General features: G+C 43.4%; 1 protein-coding gene across 3 annotated transcripts in view; it reads right to left on the reverse strand.

Annotated features, from left to right (window-relative positions):
* Window positions 1-27587, reverse strand: part of IGF2BP2 (insulin like growth factor 2 mRNA binding protein 2) — a 158916-nt gene that overhangs the window by 6906 nt on the left and 124423 nt on the right. For 2 of the 3 annotated variants that reach the window (XM_079922531.1, XM_079922530.1), the window contains 7 exons: window positions 26827-26961; window positions 19201-19323; window positions 18723-18858; window positions 15786-15914; window positions 5628-5696; window positions 4640-4756; window positions 586-660 (listed from right to left, as the gene is read on the reverse strand). In XM_079922531.1, the coding sequence (XP_079778657.1) occupies window positions 586-660; window positions 4640-4756; window positions 5628-5696; window positions 15786-15914; window positions 18723-18858; window positions 19201-19323; window positions 26827-26961 (784 nt within the window). The remainder of the gene's footprint in view (window positions 1-585; window positions 661-4639; window positions 4757-5627; window positions 5697-15785; window positions 15915-18722; window positions 18859-19200; window positions 19324-26826; window positions 26962-27587) is intronic. The other variant, XM_079922532.1, reaches the window with a different exon arrangement.

The following is a 27587-nucleotide window of genomic DNA, read 5'->3' on the forward strand; positions in this document are numbered from 1 at the left end:
GATTAACATATACACACTACTATATATAAAATAGTCAACAAGGACCTACTGTATAGCACAAGGAACTGTACTCAATATTGTGTACTAACCTATATGGGAAAAAAATCTGAAAAAGAATGGATATATGTATATGTATAACTGAATCACTTTGCTGTACACCTAAAACCGACACAACATTGTAAGTGCACTATACTCCAATATAAAATAAAAATTAAAACAGTGCACCGCCCCCCACCCCCAACACTTCCAACAAACTGTGCTATTTCCCCTCACACCCATGTTTATGCCCCATCTTCAAAACCACGACCAATGGGATCAGAGATGCCATCTTAACTGGGCATTGACAGAGAGTCCACTTTTCCAGGGGAAAGAAGGGAAAGGAGGGCTCCACACAGAGGGAGCAGCCTGGAGGGGGGGAAGACAGGGTGGGTGGGACTATAGAAGGAAGGGAAATGGAGGTTGGGCCTCCAAAGAAGAGCCTGAACCTGGCTCTGGGGCAGCTGCGCCTGCTAAAGGCCCTCAGCCTTCCCTAACAGGCTGCCCTGTATCCAGGGCTACAGGGCTGAGGGGGTTCTTGGCACTGACCTTGAACTGGGCTTCAGGTGGGCCGGTGATGATGACCATCCTTTCACTGACGTCTGGGCCTTCTGCTGGGGCAATCTGCAGTTCACAAAGCAAGAGGGAAATGCTACTGCTTGGCTCTGTTCCCCGAGCTCCTCCTCCTTGTCTAAGAGGATGGCACACCCACTAGCAAGAGATTATAAGACTCACACCTTTGTACCTGGTGCTTTGTCTGCCCCTGCTGCTTCCACTCTGGGTCTTAGGAGATTATGACCGTAGTGCCCAGTATCAAATTTGGGTCTCTGGCCACCCAGGAATAGTTGGAAACAAGTTAGTACTTACTGCCTGTCCCTGCCCCCACCAGCAGTGTGACCAGCCTCCTTTCACCAAGGAGCTCCACTAGCCCACCAAGGGCCCAGAAGCGAGGAAGGGCTGGTCCACAGAGGAGTTAAGTTGGAGTCAGCCTGCAGAAAGGGCCGTTAGTGACAGGTGTGACTAGGACCAGCTCCTCTGTAGCACACGAAATCAACCGATGGCACCAGAGCAAGCACGAGAACACCCTGGTTCCAGTGCGCGCTCTACAAACCCCTCCTCTCCCCACAGATGAAACATGGCAGTTGAACCTGGCAAGCTCAAAACCTCCTAGCGCTCACTCTGTGACTCTGACGTCTTTTGTAACAGAACTCAAGATGGAACAACCGAACATCTTTTTGTTAGATCCTCTTTACATATTTTTTTCCCCGCATACCCTGCCTTATTTCAAAAACCTTTTAAGGTAGCTTTAAAAATAAATACAATGTAGCATAATTAAAGTTAAATTTATTTATTTTTTTGGCCATGCCACGTGGCTTGTGGGATCTTAGTTCCCTAATCAGGGAACTTGTGCCCCCTGCAACGGAAGCGCGGAGTCCTAACCACTGGACCACCAGGGAATTCCCATAAAGTTACTTTTAAATGATCTAAAAGTACACCAGGCACTTAGGGATGAGCCAGGAGTGAGGTTAGTACACAAATGCACCTCATAAAGTCCTACACACCACCCAGAGACCCCAACCCCGAGACAGAGCTGTTCAGCTGAACATGATTCACCACTGACGGGGCGTGTCTGAAGTTATCATCTCTGAACCACTGTGTCTCAGTCTTGGCTCCCGCAAGAAGACCTCCACCTCCACAGGGTTTTAGTTTTCTCTCAGTACATGTCCTAAGCCAGGCTGCACCTGCAGGCCTCAGGGTCCTGTGTCGCTGTCCCAGCTTCACCATGAAGACAGACCCAAGGCCTGTGCTGACCTTGTCCATGAGACCTTCAAAGAAGATCTGGCCCTGACTACTTGGTGGCACGAGGATGAACGTGAGACACTGGTCACCGACCACTGAGCTTCCTGGGGGGGGGGGTCTTCCCTTGGCTGTGGGCTGACCACCTGCCAGCCTTCAACTGCAGGGCAGCAGCTTCAGCCAAAAAACAGACGTGTCCCGGGGACTGAGAGCCTCCAGCAGGCTGCATACAGACTGGCCCTTAAGATCCCTGGTGGGAACCCTCATCTCTACTTCTACAACCATAGGTGGCACTAAATCTGCTCCTTATTTCCAAGAGTAAATGAGAGTGACAGGAGCACGGACACAGTGGTTCCCAGCTCTTATCCACCCAAATCAAGAAGGGCTGAAAGGCTCATTCATAATTCACGTTGACCCCATCAGTTCTCACAGTTGCCTTGTTCCGATCCTGAAAGAAAGCCCCCCGTCTCTCCACTACCTAGTATTCACAGCCCAGCCCAGAACTCTTGAGAGCCGCACGTGTGCTCCTGCAGTTCTGGAATAGCACTCCCCAGGCCAACTCCCTGAGAGGACCTGGAATGAGGACTCCACTTTATGACTGAAGCAAATGGGATGCAGAAAGATGAGGTGACCACCAAGATCACGGGTGAGCAGGGCTGAAACAAGGATCAGGAATTGTGTGTGGCATTCTGAAGGCTGTCGGCCAGATGATGTGCAGGAAAGGCAGGCGACAGGGGCTCAGCTCCCGCCTGTAACTGAAACACCTCTTGCGTGCACCACCCGATCCCAACTCAGCCCACCCCCTTCCAGCACTCTGCTCCCACGTGTCAGTGTAAAGCTCTCCCCCCGCCCCAGCAGCATCAAATGTGCCTCTAGTTGGGGCCCCTGAAGACTGGTAGAGCAGGATTGGGGGTGGTTCTCTGGAATTAGTGAGATCATCACCTTTAGAGACAAATGCTGTCAGAGAACCGTCAAGATAAAGGAAATCTAACAAAAACCAGATTGACTTTAAAAAGTAGGATATGTCTCTTGCCAATCTTTGGTTTCCCTGGCTTCCTCTCTTTTTCTCTACTACTCTGGAGAGAGCCAGAGCCCATTCTGTCCCCGGCTGTCTTTGCCCATCACAGAAGTCATGCCACCACTCAACTCTGCTGGGACAGAGAGAGACTATGGGGATGCTGTGGGGGAAGCCCAAGGGGTTGATCCTTCTCTACTTTCCCAAAGTCTTGCTGGAATGACTCTGGTATAGCACTCAGGTTGAAAAAACATTGGACCAAAAATAGGATAGCCCGGTCCAACCTCAGCCCTCACATTCTTTAGCTTTGCGGCCACTGACATGTCAATGAAACACTGGGCCCTAGTTCCTTATGGGCAATGGTAAGTGGAGAGTTATTGCTGCGATTAGTCCTGGGAAGTACCCTGTAGCCTACAAGTCGGCAGAACTGCTATCTAAGAGCCAGTCCTGCCACCTGCGTGCCTTGGCCATCTCCCGTTCCCTCTCTCAGTCTCCCTTTTCTCAGGGGAAAAAGAGAGGATTTGATGAAATGATCCCTCAAGTCCCTTTTAGTTGAAATTGTCTCATTCTGTCCCTTGCGCTGCATCGCACCTCAGACCACAGGACCGGACACTGAGAATGGCCCTCAGGGTGCAGCCAGCCCAGTGGTCGTCCATACCTTACCTGTCCCACACAGAGGGCGGGCCCAGCACAGCCAGTCAGTACCTGGGCTGGGGTCTCACCTGCAACAAGCCTGCCGGGTGCAAAGGCCCCGGGTGCTTCACCACCGTCTGCCCCCACCTCGGGCTCTCCTCCAATCTGCGGGCTTTGCAGGTGAGATAAACGAGCACCGAGAGGGGAAATGATTTACCTACATAAAATTCTTTCATGGTATCACTGCAATCCTTGTTCTGCACTACTCAGAATGTTTTGTTTTTGTTTTTTCTCCAGCACACTTGCTGTGGGAGAAATTCCAGCTCTTCTTAGGGAGAAAGTGTAAGCATTCTTTCTCTCCAAGTCATGAGACTTCTTGTTCGGAATTCCGGGTTGTCCCATGGCAGCAAATTATTTTACGTAACAACGGGAACTCTTGTTTCCGACAGCGTTTCACGAGGCTTGGGACGTGCTCAGCATTCTGCCCGTGAGTCAGCGCTGATAGCTGGGCTTGGAGCGGGACCAGGGTCGAATAATCCTCCCCTTTCAGCTTCTCTGCCGACTCTTCCCATTGTGCTCCAGGAGACAGGCGGTGGGAATGTAACTGCAGCTGTGTCTGCACTCGGGTGAATCAGGGGCCCTCCTTCCTGACCTCTCTCCTCAACCGGGAGGCCGCGGCTCAGGTTATGTCACCGGCTTTTGTTTATCTGCGGCTTCATCACTGCCTTTCAAAGAGTTTTCCATTCAAGCTCTTTGTTTCAAAGTTCAAAGGTTTCTGAAATGGAGACTAACTAAAGCATCAAAGCACTGACAACTGCTGAATATAAATTATCGCTCTCCTTAGGCTCACTCCCTTCACTTGGGAGAATCCTCAGCCTTTGCTTTATCTTGAGGACTATGGTAGCCCAAAGAGGACCAGGTTGGCTTACGTATTACTAGTATTTTTTCCTAATTCATTTGTTAGTGGAACAAAAAAGGAGTGAGAGAGGTAAAGATGAGTGCACATGGGAATAGTCCGGAAGGCAGGCTTTCCAGGTCCTGGAGGATTTTATGGATGGTGTAAGAATTGCCCGGGACGGACAGAAGGAACAAGGGACATGGGGTGGCGATGGGGGTGGAAGAGGGTGGGACAGGGGCAGCTGTCAAGAGCGGCTTTACCTTGATGGAGGCCCCGGCGAATCTGGCCAGCTGTTTAATGTGCGCCCCTTTCTTCCCGATGATAGCACCCACAGCCTGGGTTGGGATGAAGAGATTCACAATCTCCTGCTCTGGATACTGGAAGGACAGGACAAGACAAGACAGACGACATCATTCCTACTGGGGCTGCTCCTTCAGGCACTCAGCAGTAACGGAGCAATGGCCGGATGCTGCATGGGCTTCTTCTGGGGCCTAGGGCGCTGCAGGGGGGAAGCTGGAGGGATGAACTTGAACAGGATCCACACCAACTACACAACCACTAGAGTGCAAACTCCTCCTGGGCAGCTCTGAATTTGCTGGACACAGCAAGCTGTCTGTCCATGGGCCTTCTGTCAAGTTCAAATGTGATGTGTATTTCTCCTGCGTCTTCATCCAAGGAATCAGTAGCTATTAAGCACACCTGGCCTGAGGCACTTTGTTAGCAGGAATGGAGAGCTGCCCTCCCACCTAGTGGGCAGGAGCGGCATTTTCACTGGAGGGGGACTGGGTTCAAAACGAGAGTGTAATTAAACCTGCCCCGAACAGGCTGCGAGGGGACGGCCCAGAGACACAGGCAAGCCCGCCAGGGGCCCTTGCTGTTCTTGTCTGTAGGGGTCTGTGGGCATGACACGGCCCACTTGCTAGACTTTATTAAAGAACTTTGGAGGCTCTGTTCTTTAGCCCAACACCACCTCCTAATCTGACCTGCTGATTGCTCCTCTGCACCAGTTTCCGGCCACCTGTGGGATCTGTGAGCACCAGCAGGATGCTGAAGGGCCGCTCAGTGCCCTTGAGTGCCGGGCGGTCTGGTGTGCTGATGCCCTGCAATGTGTCACTCCCAGGACAGCCTGGAACCAGGGGACCCGGCACGCACACCGTGAGCATGCACTGGTCAGTCTGCCAAGGACTGAGCGGCACCGGCCACAGGAGAGGGACGAGTGGCAGATGGGGCTGAACTGTGGGCACTTACTGAGTGATGATGCGGGAACGGGCCGAACTGGTGAGGGGGGTACAAGCTGGAGAAGTATCCGGAGTGGGTCTGCAGCAGGAGAGAAACCGTCAGTCAGCAGGGCCCATAGGGCCGCTCACCAAACCCAGGGAGGCAAGATTCCCACACACAACACAGGCTCCCGGCACCACCACCGGGCCGCGCTGTCCTAAAGGCACACCTGTGCCTCTGCAGCTCGGATCTCTGCTTCCTTCCCTCACGGAGCACTGGCTGGGCTGGATATTCATCATTTCCAAGCTGAGTCATGGTCTAGGCTTCCCAGGAACCCACCAGAGGAGGGCACATGCTCACGCACTTTTTAACCTGCCCTCAGGCAGAGAGGAAGCGCCAGTGGTTTCAACTGTCTGAGGAATTATGAACCACAGATTAAAGAAACAGAGACTGCCAGGACAAATCCAAGAGTTACTCTAAATAAGCAAAGTGTTCCTGGGAAGTCAGGTCAGTGAGAGCCCAGAGAATCTCAGAAGGAATGGAGAGACTGAGAATAGAGAAATTGAAAACGAAACTGAGGAGAGAAAATGAATGAATAAATACGTATTGTGGAGGGGGAGGGGGAAGCAGGGGACAGGAAGGCAGATGTGGTAGAAGAAAACAGAGCTATTAGGAAAGTAGCGTTAATTTTTAAAGTAGCTGCTTTTTACTGAATACCTACTGTGTCCTAGGCATTGTGGTAGATACTTTATCCATAAACTCTTTTTAAAAAAAATAAATTTATTTTTGGCTGTGCCACGCAGCATGTGGGATCCTTAGTTCCCCGACCAGGGATCGAACCCATGCCCCCTACAGTGAAAGCGTGGAGTCCTAACCACTGGACCACCAGGGAATTCCCCATAAGCTCTCTTAATCCTCACAATAGTCCTGCAAGACAGGAATACATCTGCATTTATATATTTTATGGGCAGGACATTAAGTAGAGTCAGCAATGTCTAGTTCACTGTGCGTTACACATAAGGCCAAGTAAATGCTGACATGCCTATTACAGGAAGGGAGGTGGACAGTTCTGGGCACCATGGAACCAATCCCTGAGGGGCCATCTAGCAGTGGTCAGACACCAGTTGGAGGCTTGAAGTTAGGGGACCTAGCTTTCATTTGAGGGTCCTTGAACAAATCTCCTGGTATCCTCTGTCTCCTGAATGTCCAGTTGGATTCTGAGTTCCAGAGCATAACTTTGCCTTTGGACTCATTAGGGACAAAAATGAAACTATTCCTCTTTTTGAGTTTGGATAGTGGACTTCAGGGGAAAAGAGATGTGAACATGGTGGGGAACTTCCTCCAAGCGTGCTCTGAGTGTCCACAGCACCTGCAGGGGACAGAGCTTTGCCAAAGGAAGGGAACGATCCTGTAATGCAAGCCTCTGCTCTCACGACTTGGAAAGAGGCTGCAGTGACACCTCAAGGCCACAAGAGGGGGCTATAAGATCAGCGTTCTTCTGGCAGACGTCCACTTTCGAAAGGAAGCTGAGTGAAGACGTTTGGCTCACTTGGGCCTGCCTCTTTCTTGAAGAGCATCAGCTCCAGACTCTTCTCAGTGCAGGTCCCTTTCCTGGGCCACGGCGGGTCAGGGAGAATTCCTGCAGCTTTTCTGCTCAGACAAAGCTCTACCTTGGGGAAAGGATGCTTCTGCCCTCCTCTCGCCTGGAGAGCTTTTCCTTCAGCTCTCGGCAGAAATAATTCTTTTGAATTGTGATTTGGCCTCAAAATAGACAAACCACAAGTGTAGCTCCATTCTGGGTTCAAATACTCCCAATATAAACACTATATCAAATTTAGATCTACCACTTGGGTGAGGGGAGGCGATGAACTATAAAAGGATAAAAAGAAAGAATTCCCCAGTCCTCTTTTTATTCATGAGTTACAGCTGGAAAACTGTTGTGGAGAAAGAACCCCAAAACTCGGCAATCAGGAACTTGTTTCTAGCTGAGGCTGTCATTAGCCTTTGTGTATATAAGTTGGTTTTTGGAGTCAGAAGACCCAGAAGACTTGAGTCTGAATCACTAGTTCTATACAACTTGGAATAATTTATTCAGCTTTTCTGAACCTCATCCACAAGTGGATTAAAATAATATCCAGAGCTTACAATACTGTTGTGGGAGTTCATTCAATTGTTTACTCATTCATCCAAAAGATATTTGAGCAAAGCACTGCTCTAGGTGCTGGGGACACAGCTATTGAGACAAAAAAGGTCAGTCACTGCCACCACAGAACTTAGGTTCTACTGGCGAGGCAGACAAGCATGTGAAAGAAACGAACAGGAGGCTATGAGGATGGGTAGCTGCCGAGATGAGTGGGATGGCAACTTCAGCTGGAGGGTCTGGGAAGCCTCTTGGAGGAGGTGACCTCTGAGTTGGGACCCACGGAGGAGATGGAGCCCCATGCAAGGCACTAGGGAAGAGACATTCTAAGCAGGGTTCTGAGAGGTGCAGAGCTAGGAAAGGGGTTGGTCTGTTTGGAAAACAGAAAAGAGGCCAGTATGGTGAAAGCAACTGAGAGAACAGCCTGATGGCATGGGGAGGCAGGTAGTGTGAGATCACGCAGGGAGGGCTCCGTGGGCCTTGATTTGGACGTGGATTTGACCCAAAGTACAATGGATGCCCCTGAAGGACGTTACGTGGCATTCAATGAGGTCACAGGAATGGAGAATCCATCATCAGGCACCGTATGGCTTGAACTACTGAGTGTTAAGTGCGTACTTATTTATCACTTATCAGAGCACACTTTCCATTCCCCCCACCCCCATGCTTACATGGAGTCCACAACCTCAACTGGAAGAGAAGCTTAGTCATAATGACCAAAAAGTAACCTGTCATGACTTAAATAAATGTTCTCTTTAATGGGAAAGCAGGCTGTAGCCAGCTGACAAACTGGGGCCCCAGAGTGGGGTGGGCGGGATGGAACCACAACCCTAAAATGGCAACTGGGCTTTTACTGTCTCAGTTTGAGGGTCCCCACGTATTTTATGAGGGAGAAGCTACTTTACTTTTGAGTGTTTCAAAAGAATTATGATTTGGGATATGGGGGGGGAGAAGAGGTTATGGTGAAGGTGCCCCTGCCAGGTATGCTCCCCCAAAAGGAGAGGCAGCAAGGGTGCAGGGGGTCACTATTATCCACTGGTTCATTTCAAATTCCGTTTGAGGGCAACTAGTGTCTGCGTTTCCTCTGTGCTTGACTAGGCTGGGGGTAGTAGAGGCGTATATATCAAACATACTCATGAACATTTAGAATGGAATTCAATTTTAAGTTGGCCCTGCTCTTTCTGGAAGAACTGCAGGGTCCTCAGTTCCTAGCTGTTGTGTATGACCATTTGATGTATCATTTAGGTGATATTCTGAATCATGAAGAAATCAGGGAGCAGAAAGAGAGAGGGGTGTTGAAGGGGTAGTAAAGAGGGCAAGGGTCAGGCATACAAATTAGGTTCAAAAATATAACTAGCCATAGTGTGATGACAGAGTTCTGTTATAAAGACGGCAGGTGCTCTCCCTGGGAACCAGGGATACGGACATGGGAGGAAGGGAGTGGACTTGGTCAGAGTCATGGGCAGAGCTATTCAAGATTCAGAAGGTGCACCATTCTATCCCAGCTTGTCCAGTGCCTCCTTCCAGCCCCTGCCTATCACCCCTGTGAGCTCTCAGAGGACCACCTCAGAAGCTGAGGCGGACCAGGAATTGGTAAGCTAGCAAGAGGTGGAGCCAAGGTTTGGGCACAGATCTCTGTGTCTGACTCTGCGTCCCAAGATCTTAACCCAACACTGCCCTCCTCTGGAACATTCCAAATTTATTAGTTCAGGTGGGGCCCATGGTGTAGTTATGATAAGGCTCCCCTAAGGATTCTAATATGCCCTCTGCTGAGTTTAAGTACATGAATGGACAATTAAAACTCACTGGACATATACAGTGAATCAGCAGCATGGAAGAGGGGAGCAAAGCTGAGCAAGGCAAGAAAATGATCTCAGTGAATTAATTCAGGAAAGAGGGAGAGCTCTTCTAAAAAGTCTGCTTTATTTCTCAGTGAGATTCAAGAGGGCAGTGCTTTAATATGTGAGTAGACTGCTATGAGGGAAGCCAATCAGAGAACTAGATCGATCTTAGAAATTAAAAACATGACTTGTGGAGTAAAAACTCCATAGAAGTCATACGAATAGCAGCATGGACACTCTTGAAAAGCCAATCAGTGCACAAGAAGATTAACTCACGCAAAACAAGAGGAAGGACTCAGACAAGACGAGTAGAGTGGGAAGATCTACTCTCTCTCCATAAAGTGGAAACTCCAGGAGGAAATGGAGTGGAGGGAAGAGAGGCAATGCTAAAATTAATTACAGACGCAGAAGGTTTTCCTGAACCAATGAAAAACTTGAATGTTCAGATTAAAGGGCTCAGAGTCAGATTTCTGATTTCCAAGGGTATCAGTAAAATACTACAAAAGGCAAAAAACTTAGACAAAAGAAAAAAAAAAGTTACCTACTAAAGTAAGAGAAATCAGACTGGTAGCAACAATGTTTTCAGAGTTCTAAAGGAACTAAGACCCTAGAATTTTTAGATACCTAGTTGAACTTTCATTCACATATGAAGTGGGGCGGGGGAGGCATTTTCAGGTATAGAAAAGCTTAGAAATTATACTACTTACATAATTATTCCTGAAAAAAAAGTTGTTTGAGGAACTACTCCAGAAAAACAAAGAAACGAAAACAAATAACTCAAAAAATAAGAGGATATGGAATTCAAGAAACCATCTGTAGTGAGCAAAGAGACCAGTAAGAAAAGTTTAGTTAATTCTAAATAACTGTGAAATATGAGACTGTGTATTGACTTAGAAAGAAAATTTAATAATTTGTACTAAAATTCCAGGTTATTTATAGAGTAATATAATAAAAATACATTAAACAAAAATCTGTTAGAAATAAAGAATTTGAAAAATCATAATCATAGTGGGAGAACAGTAAACTGCTCTCAAAATGTAGTAAGTCATAGAGATAAAAATAATAAAATAGAGGATACAAGCCACCAATTAAAAGCTTGATTTTACAGCCATATACACAACTTTGAGTCCATCAGAGAAGGTACATCTTTCCAAGTGCCCATGATTTCCAAAATTTGATCATGCATGAGCAAGACCACAAGAATCAGAGATGTTCCAATAACATTCTTTGAGTACAAAATGTACAGGAAACAATTATAGGATAACAAAAAAGAAACCCTTAACTACTTAAAAATTAAAAGAAAAATCCCTAGTAAATTTGATCAAGAAAAAGAACGGAAAGGAAATATATGATGTTAGGAATTAAAAGAGAGAGAGATTCGCAAGTTCGCAGCTTTAAAAGGCAACAGTTTGCTCTGCACAGCTTTGTGTCACTAAGTATGAAAAGAGAGATGAATACTTTCATAGGAAAATATAAGAAATTGAAAAGGTTATAAATGATCAATCTTTCTCCAAACAAAAGGTACTAGGCCCAGAATTTTTATGGATGGATTGTATCAAATCTTCAAGGAACAGAAAATTCCTACATATTAATTTTCCCAAGTATAGTATAAGTTGACCATCTTTCCAATTCAACCTCTGAGGAAAAAAAAGATTGTTGAAACTGTCAAAGATGCTATAAAACTATAGTAACTGAAGTGTAGACAAAAAGATGAATGGAACAGAATAGAGCCCAGGAATATGACTCAGTGGGAATTAAGCGAACAACAAAGCTGCCATTTCAAATTGAGTGATGAAATGGTGCATTTCTCAGTAAGTGACTTTCGGAAAACTGGCTATTTGGAAAAAAAATAACGTTAGATCCCTATCTCAAAGTACAAGTTAAGATAAATTCCCTGTGAATAATAAACTATGATCCCCCAGAAGCAACAACTCAAAATTACTGTAAGAAAACTTGGGAGAATATTTTATAGTCTTAGATGGCAGAAGGCTTTTTCTTAGCATAACAACAAAGGCCAGAAGTCCATAAAGGAAAACATCATTGATTTAACTATCTTAATTCTTAAAATTTCTGCGTAAGTTCTGCTGAAGGGAAATGTGAAAATTTAAAATACATTCCCCTTTGATGCAATAATTGCAGTCTTAGAATTTACTTTTAGATATATTCACACATTTATGTATAAGGATATTCATTTTGACACTATTTGTAGGAGAGAAAGCCTAGAGACAACCCAAATGTAGAAAAATAGTATGCTCAGTAGAAAAATTATAGTAAATTTCATACAATGGAATACTACATAGCCATCAAAGAGAATTAGTTCTAAATATGGAAAGGATGCCCACAGTAAGTAAAAAATGGAAACAAACAAATAAAAAACACAGTAATTCATTGTGTGTGGCATGATTCCATTTGTTTGGAATAATATGATTATAGGATTATATACACTCATAAAACATATTTTAAAACATAATAGTGCTATACTTCTGGGGAGTGGTTGCTGGGTGAAATTTGGGTAAGAGAAGGAAGACTGAAGGGAAACGTTTACTATTTACTTCACACAGCATAGTTCGATTGTTCAAAAAGTATCTATTTTAAATTACTATGGCACAATTTGCAGAGATGTGGATGGACCTAGAGATTGTCATACAGAGTGAAGGAAGTCAGAAAGAGAAAATCAAATTATCGCTTATATGTGGAATATAAAAAAATGGTACAGGTGAACTTATTTGTGAAGCAGAAATAGAGTCACAGATGTAGAGAACAAACTTATGGTTACCAAGGGGGGAAGGGGAAGTGGGAGGAAGAGGGAGATTGGGACTGACATATAAACACTACTATGCATAAAATAGATAACTAATGAGAACCTAGTGTATAGCACAGGGAACTCTACTCAATGCTCTGTGGTGACCTAAACGGGAAGGAAATCTAAAAAAGAGTGGATATATGTATATGTATAACTGATTCACTTTGCTGCATAGCAGAAACTCACATAACATTGTAAAGCAACTATACTCTAATAAAAATTAATTTTATAAAGAAAAAAAAGGTAAAAAAATTAAGCCAAAAAAAGAATTTACTATGGCACAAGACACCACAAATAAAGCAAAAAGAAATGACAAGCTGGTGGAAGATATTTACAACATGACAAATGGTTAACAGCTTTAATATGTAATTAGCTGTTACAAATCATTAAGAAAAAGATGGCGGTAAATGACAACAGCAGCTAAGATTTACATAGCAATTACTGTGTGCAGGTTTTTACTTATTTAACAACCCCACGATATGTGTACTATTATTACCCCCATCTTATAGACAGGGACATGGAGACACAAAGAGGTTAAGTCACTTGCCCAAGTTTGTTAAAAATAACAAGTGATATAGTGCAGAGATTCAAATACAGGCAGCCTGACTCCAGAATCTATACTGCCTCTTAATAGACTGATGGGCATGGGATACAAAAAGACAATTCATTAGAGAGGGGAAAAAATGGCCAATAAGCCCCAGTGTTAAATCTCATAATAGCACCCTTTAAAGTATCAGATTGCAAGGAATAATTACATTGGTAGTGAGTATAGGAGGAAAAAAACACCTCTCTGTCACATACCAGATAGGAAGGAAAAGTAGTATATTCTTTATGTATCAAAATTTATCATTTATCAATATTTATATTTTTATAGTTACATATAAAATTTATACATTCTTTGGCTCCGCAAGTCTATTTCCAGGAATTTATTGAGAAAATAGCTGGATAAAAGAACCAAGATATATATACAAGGATTTCCACTGTAGAGTGAAAATTTGGAATACACACACACACACACACACACATCACCTATATATTTAATACATTATACATGTATATATAAATTGTATATATACCCACACATATACACAGAAACACTGATTATTTCTAGATTAAGAAAAAACCTGCACTTGTATTATTTGCTTCTTAAATACTTTGCACATATTACTTTTATAACCAGAAAATGATAATGGTAATTTTCATACATACACACATACATTAGAAGCTTCCAGAGTTGAGAGACCAATTTGTGCATGTGTGAGCCAGCTGCAAAGAGGTGCACAGACTTCCTGACCTTTGGATGCTAAGAGCAAAAGCGCTAGAGTTTGGTGATGCACAAAAGCAACCAGGAAATAACCTAGTTCCTTGAAATCTGAATGCCTTTGTGACAAGCAAGCAATAATATTTTATAAGTATTTGAAGTATCCCCACCACCCCATCCTACCCTGTCCTTCTCAGGAGGCCTGAGCCCACTAGGGAAGCCCTCAATCCTGCAGTACAGGTTCTAGATTCTGCACAGGTGGGTGGCGATGGCCACCTCCATGCCTGCCCTGAGTTCTGCAGCTGTCAGAGAGAGAGGTCTGCAGGAGATGTACTGTTGCAGATTTGGGGCAACTGTGTGCTTTGGGTTAGAATCTAATCTTGACCTATGGGCTCAAGATCAGAACTACATGGCTTTTAGCTTAAAGAAGAAATTTTATTTAAAATCTATTTTATAAAGAACAGAAACTATTTCAGTAAAATCATTATTCTACTATTTTAGTAAAACATCTCAGATGTGAAGGAAGCTTTCAAAATGGCAAAACCTATTTTCAAGTTTAGAAAATATTCTGCTATCATATGAAAAGTTCTCTTTTTGTTTTAGTTCAGGGGTCTGCAAAATCTTCCGTAAAGAGCCAAATACATATTTTAGGCTTTGCATACCTCAGGGTCTCTACTGCATCTACTCAACTCTGCCATCACAGCAGGAAAGCAAACAGACAGTACGTAAACAAACATTCACAGATGTATTTATTTACAAAAATAAGTGGTGGGCTGCCTCAGGCTGTCGTTTGCTGACCTCTCTTTTAGATTATCAATTTTAGAAGTGGTCTATTGTATTATATCTTTTTTCTCCCACCATTTACGTTACTTAGGTTGAGAGGCTTCTGAAGTTATCTTCTGTGGAACAGTATGTACAGTCTTTCTCCCAAGAAATGAGATGTGTCTAAATGCCAGTTCATTGTACTGGGCTCGGTCATTCTCAAATCTCAGCAAAGATACGGGGACATGCACCTCTCATAGCTGTTCTCCCTCCTTAGAGCAGCTACATGACTATAACAGCGGCCATTTCCCTCCTGCCATATTCCCAGCTCCCTCTAACACACACACACACAGCTCAATATTGGACCCTATCCTTTAGTTTAAGGGAAAATGTATATAACTCTACGGTATGGAGATTTAAAAATGACTCAGAAGAGCTGTATATAAACAAGATGACAGAATGTGTATGTTTTTGTGACTAAGGATGTGGGTGCAAGTTCATGTCTGTATTTTGTTGACAAAACAGCACAGTGGGTTCATCCTACCTCTCTACAGAGACCCAAAGAGTTACTAGGAATTCCGACACTGCAATGCCTACTACACACCAGAGACCACCTCTCAAAAGAAAGAAGTGGTTAAGCTAATGTTCTCCAACCTGATTCTTCCCATTTAAACAGTATAAACACTGGGAGAAAATTAGTTTGCTTAAAAAATAAGTAGTATGTGTGGAGAAGAATTAGGAATGAAAAAAAAAAAGGCTGTCAAGTACCCTGAGCCCTAATTTGGTAATCTGTTGATCCTGATGATGCTTGAGAATGCGAACAAGCAGAAAACGCAGAAAGTTCACATTTCTTCTGCCACTATTAATTATGATTCAAACAATAAATACTTACTGAGAATCTACTAAATGCCAGGCATTGTGCTAAGTGTTTAGAAATCTAGACACTGTGTTATTTTCTTTTTAAAACTGCCTATTAATAGAATATAATGAATTTGAGTCGTAGTCACAGGTGGGAATTTTATACATGAGTCATCCAGGTACCCTAATATTTTAGTAGGTGAACAACACTCATGAAGGTTCTGATTTGAGCTAACAAATCCTTTTTTTACAATGAGTAGGCTTCTAGCTAATGAATTTGCTAGTAGTCTCTTTCCTTCCCAGATATGACATATACTATATGTTTAAGAGCACATACTTAGAAGATGGTTTAGTAACATTAATCTGTCCATTAGGAAGAAGTCCTAAGAACTGTTGAATTCATTCTACAATCCCTTATGAGCACAGCTTCCAAATGAAGGCTCTGGCTCTGATTCAACATGGCAGAGAAATGCTGCTGCCTGGAGGAGCGTATGAGCAAACCCCTGAGAACTGAGCTACTTACAGTGAAAGGGTGGTAGGGGGGACCGGGGGGAGCTCCTCGGGGCCCTGCTGGCGGAGGCAGCATGGACAGTCCTGTTGAAAAGATGCCAAGTGCGCTGAGGTTCAACCCCGGGATCAGATTGGCTTGTTGCTGGGAATAAAAATGGAGAAAAAGTTGAGGGGAGGAGACCTGAGAGGTCCAGCTTGCCTGGGTCAACCTCCATCTCTTGCCTGGGTGGCACCAGGGTCTCCTAATGAATCAGCTCCGCCCAGGCCCCGTGGGCCTCTTCCTCACCGTGTTGCAGGGGTGAGCTCTCCAGACCTCAACCTGACTGTGGCTTCCCTTCAAAGGTTCTCTGCTGCCTTGAGAGTGTCTACACATCTTAACACAGCAAGCAAGGCTCTTCCTGGGGACCCAGGCCACCTCACCAGCATCTCTCCTGCTAACCCTTTACCTCCACTCTGCCCGGTCGTCCTCCTCTCTCTCCTCTGGACCACCCCCCCCCCAACACTGTCTACCTTGCAAGAAATGTGCTTCTCTCCCTCCTCACCTGGCTACATCCTACTCGTCATGTGGGTTTCACCTGAGCTTAGGTGTCCCCTCTTCGAGGAAGCCTTCTCTCACCCCAAAGGCCTCAGCTCAAGGTGCTCTCCTAACATGCCCACGTTTCCTTACAACAGCAGGCATCACATGGTATCTGAATGGCCTGTGTAGCTGCCTCTCCCCTTTTTAGACCACAGTTTCCTTATAGACAGAGACTGTCCTATTTAGTGCTGTGAGCTCAGTGCCTGGTACATAGTAAGTACTCAATAAATATTTGCTGGATGAATATGTTTAAAACATATTAGATTAATAGTTTTTCCTAACTCTATCCAGGGAAAGATCAGACCCTTCACTAAGATACCACTTATGTAAACTCCATTATCCATATTCAGAATGGTTCACAACCTTGGCTTCTTTACCATTTAGTTGCCAGCTTCATGATCATCTCACTTGCTAATTTCACATTTAAATATGGGGATGCTCACATAGGCTGCCCCTTCAGAGGCAGAGGAATGATGCAGCGCCCACCCTGGCCTGTATCCAACCTGTCCCACCACTGCCCCCTGAACGCTAAGCAAAGCTCTAACATTTTCTCTTTTCTTATCTGTGGCTCTAGGGTCACCCAGTAAGTTGTCTTCTTTTAGAATGTCTGGAATAGGAGAGCTAGGATCCTTAACCTTGATCCCATTCATGTATAAGATTTAGTAGTTCTGTTATTCACCTATCAATGCATGACTTTAGCCCAGACATGAATGAACCTAAGTGATATATATGCTCAGGGGAAGATGTCTGGAGCACCCAGACCCTTTGCAGCATTTCCAGGTGTTCATGGAAAGAGCTGTTTATCATAAGATATCAAGATCCCCAAAGAAGTAAATGAGATCAGCGGATGATACTTTCACAGACAAATACACACAAACAGGGGAGAAGTTCACACTGAAGTCTTCTCCTCGTTGTGCCTCGTAATTATGATGTGACAAGGGCTACTAAGGGGGGATTTGGGGTGAGGTGGGAGAGAGAGTACTGACCTGAGTAAGAAGGTCCTGTGGAAAGTGCTGCAGTGAGGAAACTGGGGCTGCGTTTAACCTACCTAGTCCTTTGTCAACATTTATTCTTCTGTGAAATGTTATACACAAAGTCTGGGATTTTCTTCAAAGTCATCCAAGGTGGGTGGGGATATGGATAAAGGTTCAGATGAAACAAAACAGGCCATGAGTTGGTAACTGTTGAAGTTGGATTATGGGCATATGAGAGCTTATCATAGTATCCTTTCCTGTTTTGTATATGTTAAAAAAATCACTACCATAAAAAATGAAAAAATTTACTCCTCTGAGCTGAGTTTGTGCTTTGATTGACGGACAAATATTTTTAAGATTTCTGAATGAACTTTAGAATGGTGTCTCTCCATTAAAAAGTTGGAACTAGTAGTAATAACAGGAAGAACAAACCCAAATCAGTCTGCTAGAAGTATTAGAGCTGAGGTGGATGACAACATTTACTGGGCGTAAATACATCAGGGACTTCCTTGGTGGCGCAGTGGTTAAGAATCCGCCTGCCAATGCAGGGGACACGGCTTTGATCCCTGGTCCGGGAAGATCCCACATGCCATGGAGCAACTAAGCCTGTGTACCACAACTAATGAGCCCGCGCTCTACAGCCTGTGAGCCACAACTACTGAGCCCGCGTGCCGCAACTACGGAAGCCCGTGCACCCTAGGGCCTGCGTGCCGCAACTACTGAGCCCGTGTGCCACAACTACTAAAGCCTGCACGCCTAGAGCCTGCGCTCCACAACAAGAGAAGCCACCACAATGAGAAGCCCACGCACCACAACGAAGAGCAGCCCCCGCTTGCCACAACTAGAGAAAGCCCGCACGCAGCAACGAAGACCCAATGCAGCCAAAAATAAATAAAATTTAAAAATAAATTAATTTAAAAAATAAAAGAACAGATCAGTGAGAGATGAAAATCAGAAGTTATTTTTAAAGTATGTACTTTTAAAATTGGAAAATAGGGGAAAAAAATCCCACTTTTCTAACATACCAGCTATTTTGATTTTTATATATAGCCTTCCAGGCATTTTGACCCATATTATTTTACATAATTATAACCCTAGTTATATATACTTTTATATATTCTTTTAATTAACAATACATCATAAGCAATTCCTCATTTTAAAATCTTCCAAGTTGTGATTTCGTTGACTCCATACTATTTTGTCCAGTGCACTTATCATAATTTACTAGTTCGTTTCCTGATTATTCTAATGCCCTTGCCCCAAGAAGACATGAATAACTCTGCATACCTATTCTAAAGTGCTTCTTCACTTTCTGAATGGCAATTATGCTTAGAGAGGCTTGGGTCCTGCCTGAAAATACATGTGAAAACCAGTGGAGAAGAAAGCAGTAGGCACTTACATTAACAGCCAGCATATCATTTTCAAAGGCCTCACGCAGCTTCTTCATAATCTCTATTTCAGCATTGGCACAGGCCTCAACTGTGCCCTTCACAGTGATGGTTCTTTCAGGGTTGTATATGCTCAAATCCTGCAAGCTGGCCACCAGGAAAAAGAGAGAAATTTCCTTTTTTCAAAAGGAAAAATAAAATCCCAGAAGGATCACAAACAAGTCTTGGTGGAGGAGACAGGGAGAAGACACCACACGCTGTGGCACAGAATATCTGCCATCTTATCTCAAATCTTTGTAGTGACTTAGATCAAATCCACAGTAGAAAATGTTTGACTGGTAACTATTTATGTATTTGTTTTGATGGTGTTGAATATAACCATATCACTTATGATTACATTCCCACTTTCAAGCAGATGAATGAGTTGGATATATCAAAATGCTCAAATTCTCCATTATTGGGCACAATTAATCTGAACAAGAGGCTTACGATGAGATTGTTATCTTGGTCCCTGTCTCGTGTTCAATTTTCTTCAAATTTCTGCCTTCTTTTCCAATCAGTCTTCCAACCAAGCCATTGTGGGCCAAGATCTTCAGAGGAATCTCTTCAGCTCTAAAAGACACAAGCCACATTTTAACATTTAAGGTGAACACAACGGTTGCCTCCCAAGAGCTATTACCCTCCTTGTTTCTTACAAATAGAAGCCATTTCTGTTCAGGTACCAAGTGGCCATGGGCTTTATGAGATGCTGGGTCCTTCACTAACTCTGGTGCGTGAATTCTGATTAACACACGCCAAATCACGGTAATTATACTCCCTTGTTGTGACTGGTTGGAAATGGGTCCATGAGAGAGATCTGGCCAACTAGGTATGAGAATTAAGTCTGTTGGGTGATTTCAGGAAGGTTCTCCTTGCTCTTAAAAAAGGCACAATGGATAATGACATCAGTCAGATGGTAGACTAGGAAGCTACAGGCCCTCCTACTCCCACTGAGACACCAAGTTGACAACAAAAGATAGGCTAGACTATCTCTCTAAGAACTCTAGAGATCAGGTGAGAAGCTACAGCACCCAGGCTTTTATAAAACCAAAAAGGGATTCAAGTAAAAGGGGTAGGAAATTTTGTGGCGTTTGGCATGCCTTTCATGCTCCTTCCCCTACACAGTATAGCAAGGGGAAACTGGGAGGAAATCCTCCATACCAGGGATCCTCCCCTGGGACAGAAACAAAAAACTGGACCATGATTCCCACGTTCTGGCTTGCCTGGGAGCTGCCCGAGTGATTGGTTTCTGTCTCGCCTGACTTAGAGTTGACAAGCCTGGTGCCAGAGTCTGGAAGCTGCTGAAAACAGAGGTGAACTGTTAGAGCTGCAGTTCCATAGTCAGAAGCCAGAGGGTGAAAGAGATCAGAAATGGTTTGAGAGGTCCTAGAACCTCCAGCCAGACTGATTAGTGACGATCTTCTCCTGAACAAAGCCAGTATGCAAAGACTGTGAGAGGTGTTTTTTTTTCAAATGCTCAAATCGCAGCAAAAAGTTATAAGGCATATAAAGAAATGGAAACATGGCCTAATCAAAGGATCAAAATAAAACTCCAGAAACTGACCCTAAAGAAATGCAGATCTATGAGCTACCTGACAAAGACTTTAAAATAGTGATCATAAAGATACTCAATAACCTAAAAGAGAACACAGACAACTAAATGAAATCAGGAAGATGATGCATGAATGAAGTGAGAATATCAACAAAGAAAAAGAAACTATTAAAAAACCTAACAGAAATAACAGAACTGAAAAATACAATAACTGAACTGAAATATTCATTAAAAGGGTTCAACAGCACACATGATCAGGCAGAAGACAGAATCAGCAAACTTGAAGATCAGTCATGTGAAATCATCAAGTGAGAGGAGAAGAAACAAAAGAGAATTTTTAAAAAGTGGAGAAAGGGACTTCCCTGGTGGCACAGTGGTTAAGAATCCACCTGCCAATGCAGGGGACACAGGTTCGATCCCTGGTCCGGGAAGATCCCACATGCTGCGGAGCAACTAAGCCTGTGCACCACAACTACTGAGCCTGCGCTCTAGTGCCTATGTGCCACAACTACTGAAACCCGTGCACCCTACAGCCCGCGTGCCGCAACTACTGAAGCCCGCGTGCCTAGAGCCCGTGCTCCACAACAAGAGAAGCCTGTGCACCGCAATGAAGAATAGCCCCTGCTCACCGCAACTAGAGAAAGCCCGCACGCTGCAAGGGAGACCCAACGCAGCCAAAAAAAATAAATAAATAAAGTGGAGAAAGGCTAAGGGACTTACGGAACATTATCAAGTGGATCAAAATACATGTCATTGGAATCCCAGAAGGAGAAGAGAGAGATGGTGCAGAGAGCTTATTCAAAGAAAACAGGCAGAAAACTTTCTAAATCTGAGACAACAAATGGACATACTGATTCAAGAAGCTCCAAGAACATCCAACCGGGATAAACCAAAAGAGAATTCCATTGAGATACATTATAACCCAAGTGTCTAAAGTCAAAGAGAAAATCTTGAAAGCAGCAAAGTGATTAGTAACATATGAGGAAATCTCCATAAGATTATGGATGGATTTCTCAGCAGAAATTTTGCAGGCCAGAAATGAATGGGATGACATATTCAAAGCACTGAAAGAAAAAACTATCAGGCTTCCCTGGTGGCGCAGTGGTTGAGAGTCCGCCTGCCGATGCAGGGGACGCGGGTTCGTGCCCCGGTCCGGGAAGATCCCACATGCCGCGGAGCGGCTGGGTCCGTGAGCCATGGCCGCTGAGCCTGCGCGTCCGGAGCCTGTGCTCCGCAACGGGAGAGGCCACAACAGTGAGAGACCTGCGTACCACAAACAAACAAACAAACAAAACAACTATCAACCAAGAATACTGCATCTAGCAAACTGTCTTTGAAAATGATGGGGAAATTAATACTTTTCCAGATAAACAAAAGCTAAAGGAGTTCATTACTATCAGATCAGCTCTACAAGAAATGCTAAAGGGAGTCCTTTAAGTTGAAAGGAAAAGATGGTTCAACGTATGAAAATTAATCAATATAATATACCACATTAACTGAATGAAGGACAAAACCCACATGATCATCTCAATTGATACAGAAAAAGCATTTGATAAAATTTAACAACTTTCCATGATTAATAACACCCAACAATTTAGGAACAGAAGGAAACTACCTCAACATAATAAAGACCACTTGTGAAAAGCCCACAGTGAACATCATATTTAATGGTGAAAAACTGAAAGGTTTTCCTCTAAGATCAGGAACAAAACAAAGATGCCCTCAGTATTTCTATGTAACATACTATTAGAAGTCCTATCCAGAGCAAGTAGCTAAGGAAAAAAAATAAAAGACATCTAAGTTGGAGAGGAAGAGGTAACATTATCTCTGTTCACAGATGATATGATCTTATATGTAGAAAACAAAGATTCCACAAGAAAACTGTTAGAACTAATAAACTAATTCAGCAACACTGTAGGATATAAAATCAACATACAAAGAACAGTAGTGTTTCTATACACTAACAATGAACAATACGAAAAGGAAATTAAGAAAATAATTCCATTTATAATAGAATCATAAAGAATAAAGTATTGAGGAATAAGCCTAATTAAAGAAGTAAAAGACTTACACACTGAAAACTATAAAACAACGCTGAAAGAAATTAAAGAGAGAAATCAATGGAAAGACATCCCGGATGCCTGGACTGGAAGACCTAAAGTTGTTCAGATGTCCACACCACCCAAAACAATCTACAGATTTGATGTAATCCCTATCAAAATCCCAATGGCAACTTCTGCAGAAACAGAAAAACTCGTTGTAAAAATTCATATGGAGGGGCTTCCCTGGTGGTGCAGTGGTTAAGAATCCACCTGCCAATGCAGGGGACACAGGTTTGAGGCCTGGTCTGGGAAGATCCCACATGCCATGGAGCAACTAAGCCCGTGTACCACAACTACTGAGCCCATGTGCCACAACTAGTGAAGCCTGCATGCCTAGAGCCTGTGCTCTGTAACAAGAGAAGCCACTGCAATGAGAAGCCTGCGCACCGCGACGAAGAGTAGCCCCCGCTCACCACAACTAGAGAAAGCCCACACACAGCAACAAAGACCCAATGCAGCCAAAAATAAATAAAGTAAATAAATTTATTAAAAAAAATTCATATGGAATCTCAAGGGACCCTGAATAATCAAAACAAGTTTGAAAAAGAACTCACATTTCCTGATTTCAAAACATATTGTATAGCTATGGTAATCAAAACAGTATGGTAGGACTTCCCTGGTGGCGCAGTGGTTGAGAATCTGCCTGCCGATGCGAGAGACACGGGTTCGAGCCCTGGCCCGGGAGGATCCCACATGCTGCGGAGCAGCTAAGCCTGTGTGCCACAACTGCTAAGCAGCCCCCGCTCGCCACAACTAGAGAAAGCCCGCACACAGCAACGAAGACCCAATGCAGCCAAAAATAAATAAATAAAAATAAATTTATATAAAAAAAAACAGTATGGTACTGGTATCAAGACAGAAAAATAAACCAAGAGGAAAGAATAGAGATCCCAGAAATAAATCCTTGCATATATGGTCAAATGATCTTTGACAAAGGTGCCAAGGCTACATCATGGGAAAAGGACAGTGTCTTCGAAAATTATCTTAGGAAAACTTGCAAAAGAATGCAGCTGGGGGCTTCCCTGGTGGCGCAGTGGTTGAGAATCCGCCTGCCGATGCAGGAGACATGGCTTCGTGCCCCGGTCCAGGAAGATCCCACATGCTGCAGAGCGGCTAAGCCTGTGAGCCATGGCCGCTGAGCCTGAGCATCCGGAGCCTGTGCTCCGCAATGGGAGAGGCCACAACAGTGAGAGGCCCGCGTACCGCGAAAAAAAAAAAAAAGAATGCAGCTGGACCCTTATTTCATATACAAAAATTAACTCAAAAGAGATTAAAGACCTAAATGTAAAACCTGAAAGTGCAATTTTCCTAGAAGAAAACAAAGGAGCAAAGCTTCACGATAGTGAACTTGGCTACTGTTTTTTGGATATAACACTAAAGCACAGTTGACAAAAGCAAAATTAACAAATAGGATTACACCAAACCTAAAAACTTTTGTGCATCAAAGGACACACTCAACAAAATGAAAAGACAACCTATGAAATGGAAGTAAGTATCTGCAAATCATATATCTGATAAGGATGTGGAGAAATTTGAACTCTTGTGAAAGGCTGGTGGGATTGTAAAATGGTGCAACTGCTATGGAAAACAGGTTCCTCAAAAAATTGGAAATAGAACTACTGTATGATCCAGCAATCTCACTTCTTGGTATATATCCAAAAGAATTGAAAGCAGGGTCTCAAAGAGATATTTCAAAACAGCACTATTCATATAGCCAAGAGGCAGAAGCAACCCAAATCTCCATCAATGGATAAATGAATAAACAAAATGTGGTATACACACACAATGGAATATTATTCAGCCTTAAAAAAGGAAATCCTACAACATGAATTCATTTTGAGGTCATTATGTTAAGTGAAATAAGCCAGTCACAAAAAGACAAATACTGTATGATTTCACTTATCTGAGTTCTCTAAAAGAGTCAAATTCGCAGAACCAGAAAATAGAATGGTAGCTACCAGAGGCTGGAGGGAGAGGGAAGAGGGGAGTTGTTGTTTAACAGGCACAGAGTTTCAGTTTTGTAAGATGATAAAGTTCTGGAGATCTGTTTCACAATAATGTGAATATACTTAACACTACTGAACTGTACCCTTAAAAATGGTTAAGACGATAAATTTTATGATAGGTGTTTTTTTTTTTGTTTTTTTTTTTACAATAAAAGAAGTTCAAAAAAAAAGGGCGGGGGGGGACAAGGAGAGGATGCCTTCTCTTTCAACTTTTAAATAGTTTTCTGTGGGGATCCAAGGTCTGAAATCACTTCAGTCATCTTGTCATCATCAGGGGAGTATCAGACACCCTGAAGAAGGTAAAGCAGAAAGAAAAGTCATGGGCCTTTTAGTCTATGATTCAACTGACCTTTCAGTCACTCTCACATAATAAGGACTTCTAATTATGTGACAGCATAATTGTTTCTTATTGCTTAAGCCACTTGTTATGTTTTCTGTTACTTGAGACCAAAAGCATTGAACAGATGCATTACTACTGCCTCAAAATACATGGATGTTTGAAGAAGCTCCACTAGAATGTGACTTACAGAGGGCAGGGTTTTTTTGTCAGCTTTGTCCACTGGCACATAGAACAGTGCCTGACAGACAGTATGTACCCAATAAATATTTGGTAAATGAATAGAAAGAAAGTTTAGAATCCCTATTCTCCTCCGTCCTCCACCTCCTACTCATCTTCCTCACGGCTCAGCTTAAATGTCACTTACACAGGGAGGCCTTCTCTGAAATCCTCAAATCTCTTCTTGCCCCCTAAAACCTTGATTAGGGCCTCCAGTTACCTGCAGTTGTTTTCCACTGTAGCACCTCTCATAGCTGTGCTTAATTACTTACTGGTGTAATTATTTGTTTAGCAGATGTCTCTCCCACTGGATAAAAAAAGGAACTGGATCTTGTTCAGGGCTGTAGCCTCAACCCAGCACAGTGCTCAGCAAGGTGCCGCACTCAAAAAAAAAGTACTTCAAAGACAGTCAAATTCTATCTTGGCTCTACATGAATACTTTAAGAATCCAATTTATACATCAGTCTTTTTGGTTCTTCAGAATATTGTAAGATGCTTACACCTAGCTCAAAGGACCAAGGAGGGTAACATTTATAAAATTCTCAATAACTTAGACGAGGGAGGGGCTTCTTCAAATTAAGACACAGCATGTGGGGGGTTTCAAAAGCCCCAAATAGTAAATAATTAGTTAAGTGAAATGTTAGAGTCCCTTATGAAATCTAAGAATAGATTTGCAACGTTTTTCTTTTAGGAACTACTTTCATCTTCTTGGTTTTGGAACACTATTATTTGACATTGTTTGCTAAATCAGTTTTATATTCAATTCATCCCTCACTGCTTCTTTTTTTTTTTTTTTTGCGGTACGCGGGCCTCTCACTGTTGTGGCTGCTCCCGTTGTGGAGCACAGGCTCCGGACGCGCAGGCTCAGCGGCCATGGCTCATGGGCCCAGCCGCTCTGCGGCATGTGGGATCTTCCCGGACCGGGGCACGAACCCGTGTCCCCTGCATTGGCAGGCGGACTCTCAACCACTGTGCCACCAGGGAAGCCCCCTCACTGCTTCTTTATTAAAACTGCCACACATGCCTGTAAGTGGATTTTGCCAAACAAACATACAGCCTTTTTTATTATATTGCCTATTCTGTTACCATTAATTTGTTTATAATACAAATTAATAAATTTGTATTACTAAATTATACAAGTTACTAAAAACTGTATTTGTCATTCAAATTGGTACAACACTCAGGAATCCTAAGAAATATTTTGTAAAAGAAATGGACAGGGGGAGAGAGAAAAACAAAGAAGAATGAAGTAGCCACTCAGATACCAGTTTCTACTATTTAAGGAAACATAATCCAATTTTAAGAGTGCAAGTGGCTTAGGAGCATGGTGACAAAACCCTTTTCCAGCATAGTAAATGATGGTTTTGACAACAATGTATTTTCTGTATCTGCCCAGTCCAATATGATAGCCATTAGCCATACATGCGATTATTTAAGTCTGAATGGATTAAAATAAAATATTCAGTTCCTCCATTGCACTAGTCACATTTCAAGCACTCAACAGGAACACATGGCTAGTGGCTATCGTATTGAACAGTGCAGATACAGAACATTTCCATCACTGCATGGCCCTGGACAGCACGGGTCTATATGTTCCTACCAATAATTATTACCAGTGAGTGATGGAAGCATTAGGCTCACCAAGAGAAACATACAAGTAGAGAAGCAGCCATGTTATAAACATAAAAGATCTATTTCCCACCATATTCTCTTTAGGAACAAATTTCTGAAAAATAATCTTTCCCCTGCTCTCTTTACTGAGAAATAGATTTACAGCTTTTTAAAACTTTCCTGGGTTAAATGAATGACAACCTAATCTTTTTTTCTGCTGAGTGGTCTGTGCATTGCATGCAAACTTACAGTTTGGTCTCATCCGCCTCTTTCTGCATGATTTCGAGAATCATGCGGCATGCTTCAGAGGTTCCCTCTGGCGTGGCATGGATGGTGACAGGCTTCTCTGCGGCCCCGGAGTTCTCCTTTCTATGGATGTCTACCCTGCAGGAAAAGAATCAGGAGCCATAGCACAGCGTCATCTGGGACTGGATCCTAGTCCCAAGAATGCGTCGCACTGGCCAATGTACAGCAAGGACACAGACAGACCAGGAAGTGTCACGAGCACGTTTGCAACCAATGCCATTCTCCAAGAAGGCGGCAAGCAGTGCAGGGGGTCTTGTGCCAAACCCAAATTCTCGGCAGCTCCACTGAGAAGGGAATCTTTCTTACAGGAGTGCCACTGGGCAAAGGCACCAAGGCAACGTGGTAATGAAGCCAGTTTGGTAAATGAAGTATGTTGTGTAGTCTTTCCAATGATCTTAGAAGTGAAGAGTAAAGTGAGCGGGATAATACTGTACGTTGGCACAGTGCCGGTCTCTGAACTGATTGCAGCTTTTAAAAGCCATATGTTAATCCAACTCCACCAAATTCAAGCAAGCTTTACGTATCTGAGTATGGACAGAAAACAGAGGCATGCCCTTTCTCTGCCTAAGTTTTTGGTTTCCTTGCCACCGGCAGCCTGCCTTCTTCCAGGCTCTTAAAAACTAATGGCTCAAAAGCTTGATGACTTTATCAGACTTCCTTGGGTAGTTGTGGCTCTATTTGTTTTTAACTTTCAAAATCACATA

This window comes from Stenella coeruleoalba (assembly GCF_951394435.1).
Source record: "Stenella coeruleoalba genome assembly, chromosome: 5".
NCBI classification, from domain to species: domain Eukaryota; kingdom Metazoa; phylum Chordata; class Mammalia; order Artiodactyla; family Delphinidae; genus Stenella; species Stenella coeruleoalba.